Source organism: Manis javanica, chromosome 11, assembly GCF_040802235.1.
Source record: "Manis javanica isolate MJ-LG chromosome 11, MJ_LKY, whole genome shotgun sequence".
NCBI lineage: Eukaryota > Metazoa > Chordata > Mammalia > Pholidota > Manidae > Manis > Manis javanica.
Genome location: NC_133166.1, coordinates 110,136,476 through 110,149,676, shown reverse-complemented (window position 1 = coordinate 110,149,676; position 13,201 = coordinate 110,136,476). Strand labels below are relative to the sequence as shown.

The following is a 13,201-nucleotide window of genomic DNA, read 5'->3' as shown; positions in this document are numbered from 1 at the left end:
TCTGCACATGCTGTACGAACGGGGTCACCCGGTGAGCGCCCTCCTGCGCCCGGCCCTCCTTGTTCATCACGCTCTTTGATTCTTCTCGATTCTGGGAGTCGTTACAGGCAATGCACTCCAAAGGCTGTGGGGTGCTCCGGGGGGACCACATCTGCACACACCCCCTCCTGTTGGTGGGCACCCAGGGAGCTTCCGGGTCAGGGGCCATTGTGGGCAGTGCAGCTAGGAAGGTCTGTATGTGTCTTTGGTTGAACAAAGGTCTGCGTCCCAGGTGAGTATCTACCTAGGAGTGGCCTGGCTGGGCCATCAAGGACCATTTGTTCAACAATAGTGAACAGGCCGAGCCTCTCGATTGTCCAGAGTATCGGATTGCACTCCCATGAGCGTGCACAAGAGTTCCAGGTGAGCGGAGTCCCGGCCAGAGCTTGGTTACTTTCTGTGGTGTGCATGTTAGCCCCTGTGGTGGGGGTTAACTGGCAGGAACTGTGGTTTACCTTTGCCGTTCCTGATGGCTAATGAACTCAAGTGCCTTTTTATATGCCTGCTAGGCCCCTTCTTTAAAATGCTTTTTAGTGACCTGACATGGATTTTGGATTAATGTGACACATTCCATTTTCTTCCACTACGAGGAGCCCAAACACACAGGGACGTCTAGCTAATTAGCATCAGAAAGGAGACCCATGGGTCAATCGTTACCCCGCAGGCTCATTTTGCAAAGCTCCAACCCCGCTGTAACACCCCCTCCAACAAGCGCTCCCACTCAGGTACAGTTACAGAGGTTTTCTTCCGAAGCTTCCCCCCCGGGAGTTGGTTTTGGCAGAGGTGCGCATCTGGTTACACCCGGCTCAGAGCCCTTTCAGAACCCAACAATGCTGGCGGAGCCGGATGGAGCACACCTGGGGCTTCCCTGCCCTTCTGTCTTTGAGGAAATCCTTAGCACTGTTATCAGACACCCCCCAGGCCTCCTCTGAGAGGACATAGGATAGCCCTCCGTCCAGCTCTCATGATCTCTGCTTTCACAAAAGGGTAGGGACGCTGGCCAGCTTGAGCCTCTGTGAGGCACAGGGGATACTGGCCCGTTAGCAGCAGAAAAAAGTAGAGTAGACGTATTTCATTAATTTGGCAAATGTTGACCAAGCACCTACTATGTGCCCAGCACAGTGCTAGGTGCCTAGAAGGGTGGATGTGCAGAGAGCTGGTGCCCCCACACGATACACTCAGCGCCCACTACTGGCATCCGGGGAACATATGTTGTGCATCGGAAGCTGGACACGGGAGAGTCCACACTGTGTGCTTTCATTTATATGAAGTTTAGAATAGGCAGAATTAGTCCGTGGTGATAGGGTGGGACATTGACGGGGACGGCACAAGGCCCCTCTGGGGGTCACAGGAATATTCTGTAACTTAATGGCGTGTAGGTCACACAGAGGTATGAATTTGTGTTAGAAGTGATAGAACTGTGCACTTGAGGTCTGGGAAGTTTACTCTATTTTGATTACACTGCCATTTGAAACATCTAATTCCAAAGTGTGGTCACAGCTTCATGAAGGAGAAAGAGTGGTGTTGGGGGGTGGCTGCTGGGGGCTCCCCATCGGAAGGAACGGATTAGGGAGGCCTGTCAGGTGGCATCCAGGCAAGGGGATTAGATTAGGACACAGGAAGGTGCCCCAGGGCACGGCTCTGCTGGTGCAAAGGCCCTGCGGCTGCTGTCAGGAGCGGCTGGGGAAGTGCCTTTCCTGAGCCACCAGTTGGTTTTCATTTCACGGCCTGGTGGCTGGTGTGCCCGGCAGGTGTGGCCCCTCAGAGCCCCAGCCAAGCCTGTCTGCTGGGGCCCGGGTGCCCCCGGCTCCCCTCTGTCTCCTTCCTTCGTTTTTTCCTTTCATCCTGACATTAATCTAGGCTATTTTCTTATATTTATTCACATGGATAGATGACTGTCGGGGGATGGGAGGGCAAAGCAGGGTATTTTTAATCACTAGGAAGAGAGGGACGTGTACCACGTGACTGAGCACAGGTATGCTTTGGGGGCCCTCCATGTTCTCCTTGAAGAGAGGAGCCCAGATTGGAGCAAACGCTTCAACACTGCAGGTGGTCCCAGCCCCCGTCAACCCCGGGAGTGGGTGTCTGGGGGCCTAGCTGAGGGGGGTGCACCTGCTGGTCCTTGTTCAGGCCCCGCGCCCTGCGCCTCGGAGCACGCTGCAGTCACTCCGTCCCGGGAGCCCAGCCTTCGAGGAGCTGTGTGCGTTCTCCATAGGAGCTGCCCTCTAAACTCAGGCTAAGAACCGCGTCTGGCACTCAGCTGAAGAGAGCGCGTCTCACCTAAGGCGGCAGGATGCGCGGGTGGTGCTGGACCCATCTTAAAGACTGGTCTCCAGTGTGGCTTTCTGGAGGGGCTTTCAAGGTTAATCATCCTTAGGTGCTAACCTCCTCCTCAGATTCGGGAGGAGGGCACAGAAGGCTGGGCTTGGAGCAAGCACACATGAGATCTAGTCCCATCTCTGTCACCAAACCGCTGTGTGGCCTTAGGAATATCACTCAACCTCTCTGAGCCAATTTTCTGTTGCCAGGAAAGTGAGGTGGTTGGACCTGGCTTTTTCGTTCTGGGATCTCTGGGACATTATTAGCCTTTTTTAAGGGAAGAAAAGCACCTTTTTCAATGCCTATTTATTAAAATCGATGACATAATTATTTAAAGATTTCCCCTTTGACATGGAGATGGAGAACCTGTGTAAATGAGGTGGTCGGGCGGAGGTCCTAACTCAGGGGATGCTCAGCTCTGGACACTCCCCCTTGCAGCTTTGGCCAAGCACGAGTGCAAATCGTTTTGGATTCATAGTCATATGTTGTTTGATTTATAACCACGGCCAACTGTCTGTAGTATAAAGAACACTGTCGTTAAAATACTAGTTAAGGAAGTTAAGCCCACGTTTGATAACAATCCAGCAAATTCAGCTCAGGATGGTTTTGTAACATGATGGCTCTGATCTCAGCCCTACTATGACCCATTAAATAATCTCCAGTACTCTACACCAACGTTCAAGAAAGACCCGAGTGGCTCGCTGCAGAGCAGCCTGACCATCCCCATCAGCCCGGGAGCAAGGCTGGCGGCCTAGGGGTGAATGGCGTGGGCAGCACGTGCTGTGACCTGATGGGGTGGGGAGGGCACAGCACTTTGTGGCGTTGCTCCCAAGCCCGTCACCCTGGTCCCATCCTGAGAAAAATGTCCTCATTAAGGGACATTCCACAAAATGACTGTATGGCAAAACCATCCAGGTCACCGAAAACAAGAAAGATTGAGAAGCTGCCCCTGCCGAGATCTGCTACAGACACATGACGACTGAATGTGATGTGGCGTCCTGGATGGGGTCCCGGGACAGAGAAGGACGTCAGGCAAAAGCCAAGGAAGTCTGCATATACTATAGACTTTATTTAATAACAATGTGTCAACGTCGGCTCATTAGTGGTGACGATGTAAGAGGCTGAGAAGGGGGCATGGGTGCGGGCTGGGATGGGCACTTTCTGGACTGGCTGAGCCACACTTCTGTAAATCTGAAACTGTTCTAAAAGAGAAAGTTCCTTTAAACAAACACAGTAACGATGGTGACGATAATCCAATAGGAACCGTCTGGGCAGGAGCCTGGCTCATGCCGGCCGGAGGCTCCTGGTGGGAAGAGCTTGGGGAATGCAGTCTGAACTCCCCGCTCCCGTCGTCACACAGAAACAAGTCGCAAGACATACAAAACCAAGCAGCTGCTTTTTACAATGCGTCAGGTGAGATGACGAAAGAGGTTTGGAATGATGTTTCATGTGACAGCAGCGCCACAAAGCAATCCCACGGATGACGTTTCTCAATTCATATACACCTACATCTATCCACATAGAGAAATTACATGTATCATATACATTTTACAACGACCTCCCTCTATACCCATCTTTCTATCCATCGGTCTGTCTAGGAGGTGGAAACCTTTCCATCCTGTACCAATATCCAAACGAAGTATTTTTCACATCAAATCACGTCTTTCTCATAGAGCACACAAATGAAATACAGCAGTGTGTTTAACCCCCAGGAGCCCCTCTGAGCCTCGAGCACGGGGAGAGGGTTTCCTGAGCCCAGCGGGTGAGGCCCAGGTCTCCTCCCGCTCTGGTCACGGGGGCCCTCCGGGGGTGTACCGTCACACTGGCAAACCGAGCCCAGCCTGTCCTTTGGGGACTTTGCTGAGAGTGCAGAGGGGACAATGGTGACCAGTCACACCCGCAGGTGTGGGGGCAGCTGTTAGGTGCTCGAGGGCGAGATGGAGCTCCAGTCTGAGGGACTATGTGCGCCGAGACCCCAGTGGGGTGGGGAGATGGGGACAGAGGCAGCGAGGCTGTGGGGGGTGAGGAGCAGCCTCTGCAGATACCTTGGAGAGGCAGGTGAGCCCCATCTGCAGGGCCAAGGCTGGGGGAGGCCCAGAGGAGGCCACCAAGATGGACACAGACGGGTCAGTGTGGGTGCAACAGTGGGACTGAGGAGAGGGGGACGCGGGCTTGGACAGCAGAGGGCAGGCTTGAGGAACGTGTGGGGACTGCAGGCAAAGGGCTGGACGTGGGGACATACCACCCAGAGAGGCGTGGAGGCGGGAGGACCTGAGGGCAGAGCTGGGGTTACCCAGGCCCAGGCTCCAGCGAGGAGCCCAATCCCCGCCGCCCCACCAGACAGTCTGTGTATGGGACCAAAGCACAGCCCGGCCTCTGCCCACCTGCTCAGCCCCGCACTCCTAATAGGCTCTGAGGCTGGTGGCTCATGTCCAGGAAACACAATGTGACAAAAGTGTGCCCAGATATGCCCCCTCCCTTGAGCTCACAGTAGTTCCATTTCCACTACAAGCAGCACGTGCAGACTTGTGCGTGGAAGTGGCATGTAAATGCGTGAAAAGTCGTTACACAGTAGAGGCCGTGCGTGGGCAGGAGCCGCACACAGTGCGCAGAGGACTGCCTTCGCCCTGGCTGCATGTAGAAGGGAAAGGGCTGAGCCTGGTGTCAAGGGTGCTGACTGCACACCACGCCCAGAGGAGAACGGCACAGCTGGAGAGAGGAGCTCTCGGGCGGCGGCTGCTAGAGTGAGTGCCGGGGCCGGCAGGTCGGGCTGTGTGGGGGATCCCTGGGCCCCACCGGAAGTGGCGAGAGGCCCAGAGGGGGGCAAACTGTCCTCCTGGGCTGCAAGCAGAAAGCAGGTGCACTACCAGGCAAGGTGTCTTCACACTCAGGCGCCTCTGAGGGCTCGGGGCATGAAACCAGCAGTTTGTCTACCTAATGGCCAAACGGATTTCTCAGGGTCGGAGGCTCTGAACACTTCATGGCGCAGCACGAAGACCCTGACATGAGGGCCCAGTGCGGAGGTCTGAGGGCCATGACAGCCGCTGAGCAGTGAGCCACGCAGGCAAAGGTGGGTGTAGGGCGACGCGCAAGCCCTCCTGGGGCCCCAGCAGCAGTAAGGCCCCCACAGGGGACCATGGGACCCTGAGAGCTGGGAGGCAGCAGCCAAGTCTGGAGGGCCCAGTGCCCGTCCTTGTCCTGCTGCCCCTAATTCTCATCTGAGCCTCAGGGTCCCCCCTGCACAGCCAGGCACGGCCCTCTACCCTGAGTTCATGGCACTCCGGGCCATGTGGGTGTGGCTGTGTACACGGCTCTCTCTGTGCCTGTTTCCTCAGCTGTCAAAAGGCGCTCACAGTATCACCCACCTCATGAGTATTAGAGGAGGTGTTACACGTAAAGGGTCTGCAGCTGAGCCTGGGATAGCACAAGCTGGCACAGACTGTCAGCTACACCTACCCACCCACCTGTCACCACCAAGAGTGGCCCATGCCAGGCCCTGGGCTCGTGCTACAGCAAGTCCGCCGGGGAGGCACCCATGATGGACACAGTTAACTGAGATCACCTACTGTGTGCTCTAAGGGAAGTCCTCGGCACACACGGCTTACTTAGCCAGAATCAGGAAGCTTCCACCAGGTAAATCACAACATAAATGCACATAGGCTGTGGGCCCCACGAGGGCAGGGCCTGTGGCCGCCCTGTATCTCTAGCTCCTGGCACTGCAGCCGGCCCAAAGAGATTCATCCACGTCTGTCCGTCTAAATGAATTGTGCATCTAACCGCAGCGGTACGAGGCAGCTTACTCAATGAGTCACATCCCAGCAGAGAAGAGAAACTCACTGCATGTGCAAGCGCATCTGAAGACTCATTGAGAAAATGAAGAAAATGGTGGGAATGTCAAATGATGCAGCCATTGTGGAAAACAGTTTGGTGCTCCTTAAAGATCTGATCCAGCTATTCCACTTCTAGGTATGTGCCCCCAAGAAGAGAAAACAGGGAGTCAAACAGATACTTGTATGCAAATGTTCACAGCAGCATTATTCACAGTAGCCAAAAGGGGGAAATAACTCAGGTGTCCATTGACGGGTGAATGGATATCGAAATGCAGCCTGTCCACACAGTGGAATATTATTCAGCACTGAAAAGAAATAAAGTCTGGACACATACTGCAACATACATGAACCTTGAAGACATGTGAAGTGTGATATGCCAGGCACAAAAGGACAAATATTGCCTGATTCCATGCATGTGAAATACCTAGACTCGTTAAGTTCTAGCAGACAGAAAGCAGGAGAGAAGTTGCCAGGGGCTGGGTGGGGGAGGGAGAGGGAGACTTACCTCTTCGTGGGACAGAGCTTCTGTTTGGACGGGTAAGAAAAGTTTTAGGAACAGGTGGCGGTGATGGTTGCACAACATTCTGAATGGACTTAATGCCACTGGGATTGTACATTTAAAAATGGTTAAAATGTTCTGTGTATTTTACCTCAATTTAAAAGAACAAAAAAACCAAAGACAAGCCCGTCACGTACCACCACCCAGCGGCTTCTCCTGCTCCGTCCAGAGCTCTTGGAGCAGTCCTGACGCTTCTTACTCTCAGACTGCGCACCCAGCATGTGGGCGAATTCCATCGGCTCTACTTTCAACACCTACCCTGGATCCGGCCTCCCACTCCCCACCTGTGTCCCCAGCATTTCACATCTGGATTATTCTAAAGGCCTCCTGGCCGCCTCAGCCCATGCTCCCGGAGTGGCCGGAGGGGCCCTGCCCAGGCCTCCGTCAGCTCCTGTCCCTCCCTGCGCCAGACCCTCCCAGAGTTCTGACGCCAGTCGTGACAGTGGTCCGAGGCCATCACAGTCGGGACGACGCGTCCTGCTCCATCCCTCCCTCCTGCAACTGTCTCCTTGAGTCCATCTTGAACCCACAGGCACGTTTCAGGCCCCCCAGGTGAGCGGCTTTGCTCCAGTTTCCCTCTGCCCAGAAAGCTCTTCCCCCACCTCCTCCAGGTGGGCGCCCCCAGGCTGCCTAGCAGTGAGTCCCCCTAGTCTCCTTTCCCGCTCTGCGTGTCCCCATGGGGCCCATAGCCAGCCAACGTATTAGACACTTAATTCTTCACCATGGTCAAGAAAGTTTCCTGAGGGCCTTGCCTCTATCTGCTCTGTCCCCTGCTGGGTCCCAAACCCGAGGACGCAGGGCCAGACACCCGGCAGGTGCTCTGGGACGAATGAGGAGAACGAGAGATTCAGGGGTGCTCTCCCAGCACCCCACCCAAGTGGTTCGGGGCGTGAGATTCAACGCACAGCCAGCCTTCCTGGGGTTCAGACCCCGCCTGGGCCACTTAACAGCTTGACCTTGAGTAATCTCTCCATGCCTCAGTTTCCTCCTTTGTATTCAGGAAAGCAAAGGTGTCCACCTCAAGGAATAAGGGGGGGCTGCAGGTGGCCGTGTAGTAACAGGCCCCCATGCCTGGCCCACAGGGGGCCACTCCACTGGAAGTTTAGCCATCTTTATTCTCCCCCCTCTGCCTCCCTCCTTCCCTTTAGCTTCTTCTTTCTTTCCTTCCTCCCTCCACGCCCAGGTGCCAGCAGTGTAGAGAGGCACATGGGGCATCCCAACAGGGTTTTGAGGGATAAGCAGGAGCTGGTCGGGCAGACATGTCCTGGTGGAGGGGCGCCCCCCCACCTCCCCTAACTCCACCTGCCTTTGCAGGCGGTGCAGACCACTAGCTTATGAATAAATCACTTATCAATAAGTAATGAGGGAGCTGCTAAGGGAGAGTGGGAGGCGGCCTCTGCAAGCATCAATTGCTCCAGGGAATTGAGAACCAGCTGACCCCAGGAAAAGCTGCAGAATGTTGGAATGACTTCACACCTGGGATCCTCTGGCTGAAGCTCGTACATGATAGAGATGAGGATGGTTGGGGGGGTGGGGGGGGGCGGGGAGACACCACAGCACAAAGCCTACAGACTCAAGTCATCTTTGTAACAACCCTTGAGGTTTAAAGACAGGGCACAGAGTGGTAAAGTATGTTAGCCGAGGGCACACAGCAGTGGGCAGCCGAGCCAAGATTCCAAACGCTGGCACTACACTGTAAGTGTGCCCCTCCCAGAGGAGCAGGGCTTCACCTGCCAGTGCCAAAGGCAGCCCCTGGTCTGAATTACATCGACAGAGCTAAAGAGTGGTGTGACGCTATCAGGGTTTGTCACAGCAATTTTTGTACATGCCCCTGGGGGAAAACCCAGGAAAGGGGGCTGGAGCACCCATCCTAGGGTCTTTCTTACTCCCGAGACCACTGAAACCCAAAGCAGGGGCAAGGGGGCCACGAGCCCCCACACTGCGTGCAGACAAGCTGCAGGGGGAGGGAGGGGCCTGTGTTCCAGGAGAGGCATCTGTGGGGTCACCTGTCCCCAGTCACAGCTCAGCCAATCTACAGGGCCCTCCACTAAGGAGAGTCTCCCGGTCTTCACATCCGAGATGTGGCCTGTTGCCTGATTTAGAGATTCTAAGGCCCGAAAAGCAGGCCCCCGGCTGGAACCTCCTGTGGGTGGGAAGCACAGCTTTGCCTGCCATGTCTCAGCTGCCAGGCTGGGTGTCTCTGCCTGGGCTGTAGTAAGGGAGTTGAAAGCCCCTCGGGAGCCAGACCCAGGTGCTCTGAGTTCTCGTGCTGGTACCACCGGGTACTAGCTGTGTGGTCTCGGTTTGTCTGTTCAGTGGGGATGGTTCTGCTCCCGCCTGACAGGGTTGTACTAAGGATTAAATGTGTGAAGTGTGTGATTCAGAGCCCAGCTCCAGGTAAGAGCTTGATTAGACGTTCACAGATGCTGGTTCGGGGCTCACATAACCAGCTGCTTCCAGAAGGGTCGTGTCTGCACGTGGGCGGCGCGGGGCCACCGGGAAGGCCACACCCTCCAGGCTGGCTTCTCAAGCCGCCCCCTCCCTCGGGCCCCCAGGTCCGGCCTCCTCCCTCTGACCAGCAGGGCCCTCTCTCTTCCTCCTGAGCCCTTAATTTGATGAGTATACAGTGTCACTTCTAGAAAGAAGCTAAATTGGGCTGTTTAAGAAGCAGTCATCAGGATAGTTTCTCCGTGGGAATCCAAGAAGAAAGAACGGGGGGTTCGGGGGAGGAGAGAGTGAGAGGCAAGAAACCGGAGGAGGCCCGGGGCTATAGTTAGCAGCGCCAGCTCGGGGTGGCATTCTGATTGCAGGGCACAGAACCCTAAGCAGGGTGCCCCAGGAGGGTGGAAGTCGGCCGTACAGTTAAGCGGAGCTCAGTGGCGGCTGCAACCCCCGGTCCCTGCCCAGCCCGCTGAGGTTTCCTTAATCACCTCTGAACTGGGCGGGGAAATCTTCCAGGGAACACTGCTTGGGTCATTTATTTTAAAAATTATTGGTATAAAAATACCCAGGGTAATGATTTATGTGCAGCGATGGGCCCAGGAAGTCAGGGACCCCCCCTCCCAAGTCAGGCCAGCTGCCCCCTCCCCCCAGGTCCTCCGCAGTTTTTCCATCATGATTTCAAGTCATCGTAGTTACTTCGTATCGCAAATAAATCTCCAGAATAGCACGGAAATATTATGTGTATTAATAGCGCCTGTAAAAACATCCGAAACCCTTCCATCCGCTCGGGCCGCGGAAGCGGCGCGCGGGCTGGAGATGCTCTCCCGGGACAGGGGGGCGGCCGCCGGCCTGCGGATTGCAGCCCGCCCCGCACCCGGCCCGCCCGGCCGCCGTCTGCTGTGCGATGTCCCCGGTGCCCCGCGGCCGGCAGAGACCCCCACCGCGGAGCGGCGCGGGGACCGTCCCGCCGCCAGAGACGGGGGGTCCCTGCCTCCCGCTCCTCGCGCGCCCCTCGGTCCCGGGGAAGCCGTCGTCCCCGGGCGTCCCCGACGCCGACGCCGCGGCGCGCGGAGTCCCTCGGCCCCCGCGCCGCCCCTGGGTACTCACGGGCCGAGGGGGCTTCCGAGGGGGGCAGCCCCTCCAGGCTGATGTCGCCCTCCAGCATGGCGCGCCCCGGACGCCCGGGTCCAGGGCAGGAGGCGACGAGGTCACCCCCGGAGGCCCGGGTCCAGGGCAGGACGTCACCCCCGGAGGCCCGCGGCGGCTCTGCGGGCCAGGGTCCGAGCCCGGCTCGGGAGGGGACAGGCCCCCTCCGGCTCCCCAGGCGCGGGACGAGAAGCCGCGCGCGCCGGAGCCCGACTCGGCCGCCCTGGCGCTCCGCCGCGCCGCTGCTCCTCCCCCTCGGCCTTTTGGGCCGGGGTCCCGCCGGCCTCCCCGCCCGCCCCCGGGGCTACCTGCCGGCGCCGCCCTCGCCCCGCCCCGCGCGCAGCGCGGCTCCTCCGCGGCCCCCGGACGCCCAGCCAGCGCGCGGGACGCTGGAGCCCCGCGGGTCTCCACCGGCTTCCGGCCCGCTCATCAGTCGCGGCGGCCGGTGGGGCCCTGAGCGGCGGCGCCCCCAGCCCGGCCCCAGGAAAGGGGTGCTGACCTGGGGGGGGGGGTCGCCCCAGCTCCAGCCCCGGAGTCAGCACGGCAGGGGCGAGCCCGTGGGCGGGCGTCCTCCAGCGTCCAGAGTATGCGGGCCCTTCCCCCAGCCGCCGACCCTGATTCACTCTGACGCTTCGTTGGAGGAGGAGAGAAGCCAGGGGATGGGAAGGGGACCTGGAGGTCACAGGGCAAGTGTCTGGCCTGGACTTGAGCTGCAGCCCGTGCAGAACTTGGGGATCTGGATAAAGTGACAGCTGTCCCCAAGCAGGAGGGAAATCCTGCCATTTGAGGACTCCAGTTAAGCAAGAGCTTGGTCAAGGGCTCAGGCAGGGACTTGGGACCCCTGTCACGCAGTCCTCCAGGCCTGGTCTGTTTAGAAAGCACCGTCTGGCCAGTTCCGCACGCTGAGTACGGTGGAGGTGTGGGCTGGAGCGCGCAGGGCCCCAGGGAAGGCGCCTCCTGTGTCTCTGCAGACCTTACACTGTGACACCTCCAGATAAATACAATAAATTCTGAAGGAGATCGCCTTAAACAGAACGCTTAACGGCTCCCTGACCACACCGTGGGCAGGTCCGGGGCAGCCCGCCTGGCCTTTGGAAAGGCCTTCCACACTTCCTGCACAGCGTGCTAGGAGCCCACCCGTGCCAGGGGCCCCGGGTCATTTGCCAAGTTAACACCCCAGAAGCCCCAGGCTTTGGCTGGCTTGGGACAGGGTGGGAGGGGAAGGGGGACAGACCAAGCTACTCCCCAGCCCAGACCACCAGCATAGGAAAGGAATCTATGCATCATTGAGGTTGGCCGGTTCTCCCTGCGCCCCACCGGGCCTGCTGGTATTGGTACCCACGTGCACTGGGAGAAAACAGCTCATAGTAGGAGCAAGACCTCAGAGAAACGTCTCCAGCGCGGAGCGTGCTACCCTGCCCCCAACCCAAGGTGAAGGTGCCTCACGCAGAGAGGAGCTTCAAGCCTCCTTCCCCCACCCAGTCCAGGAAGTGACCTGCCATTGTCCTAAGCAGTTATCTGCGTCCAGTCTGGACTAAGAATTTGGGAGGCTAGGCACCTGGCAGGATCTCTTATTTGCTGCCAAGGAAGGCTCACCCCGTGAAGAGTCTGCCAAGAAGCCCTGAGCTGGGTGCTGTGTACCCCAAATGCCTGCCCCAGGAGGGCCTGGGAGGCTGATGGAAAGCAAGCGTTCTAGCTGCCAGGGGGCTCTAGCTGGGGCCACATGAGTTTCACAGAGCTTTTCTAGGACTAGAGATAAAAACTCACTTTTTTGGAAGGGTCTGATAGTCAACAGGATACATAGCAATAGCTCAGTTGTGTAAATACACAGAGAAAATTTTAGAATTCTAACCCCTGGAATGATGAGCTATAAACCAAAAAGGCTCAAGGGGAAAAAAATGTAAATAGGAACCCGGGCTATTTTTAACTGCCATTGTTTACCTTTTTGGGGCAGGGGTGGGCTATTGTATATTTAGCCAGCTTTGAAATGCACATTATTTTAATGCATTATTATTAGCAGAAATATGTTAAACCGCCATTAATAGATGTTGATTCATTCCAATTGAAGCCATTTTTCTTCTTTTCATTTTCTTGGCTCCAGTTAAGTTGTGTTCTGATGAAACCCTTCAGCCGTGTCCAACATATGCAAGAAAGCTGGTCGCAGATCCAGACCGTTTAAAAGGATATTTAATCTTACCCAGTTTGAAAAGATAGTTTCCTGAATACCTGAACCAGCTCATTTTTGCAAAGATTGACTTCTGCTGCTATTTTGGTAAATGTTGCTGTGAGGAAGATGCCAGGCTGAGAAGCGATGGGGCTCCCGTGTGGCCTGAACAGGGAGACAATGCCCTTGGAGGGGGAGGAGGGACTCCCAGGGTCCTCCAGCCCGTGTTCTGGGGAGCCCCACGTGGCCGTTGGGAACATCCCACATGTGTCAGGAAGCTGTGTCAAATGTAGGGGCAAGTGGACTGGCGCGGGGAAGGGGCATGCCTGTCGTCTCAGCCACAGCCATCATTACAGGATCCAGCAATCACGCCACACAATGTGTGTAATTATGGAAAATGGTTTCCCTTTTCGGCAAGGCGGCAAGGGAGGGAGAGAAGGCAGCTCCCGCGAGGCTGGGGCCAGCGCCCATGCCCTGGGGTGGGCCCAGGTTTAAAATAAGCTTTGGAGGGTGAGGCCTGGCCTGGCTGGGACAGGGACCGCTGTTCATTCCCCCACCCCTGTGCCTTATCAAACACGGGGGCTGCCCAGACACTCTGAGCTGGCGCATGAGCAAAGGCCACCAGCCACAGTGCCGGGCCTCCTCTGCTCCGGAAGGCTGCTCAGGAAGGGGTCAGAAGCCACAGCACACTTGACAAGCAGG

General features: G+C 57.0%; 1 protein-coding gene across 11 annotated transcripts in view; it reads right to left on the bottom strand.

Moving 5' to 3' along the window:
* Positions 1-13,201, bottom strand: part of ANO1 (anoctamin 1) — a 155,512-nt gene that overhangs the window by 130,071 nt on the left and 12,240 nt on the right. For 7 of the 11 annotated variants that reach the window (XM_037011410.2, XM_073217267.1, XM_073217265.1 and 4 more), the window contains exon 1: positions 10,297-10,462. The exons of 2 other annotated variants lie outside the window; for them this stretch is intronic. In XM_037011410.2, coding sequence (XP_036867305.2) covers positions 10,297-10,354 — 58 coding nt within the window. In that variant the 5' untranslated portion in view covers positions 10,355-10,462. Of the gene's footprint in view, positions 1-10,296; positions 10,465-13,201 lie in introns of those variants that run through there. 2 more of the 11 variants (XM_073217271.1, XM_073217266.1) reach the window with 2 other exon arrangements.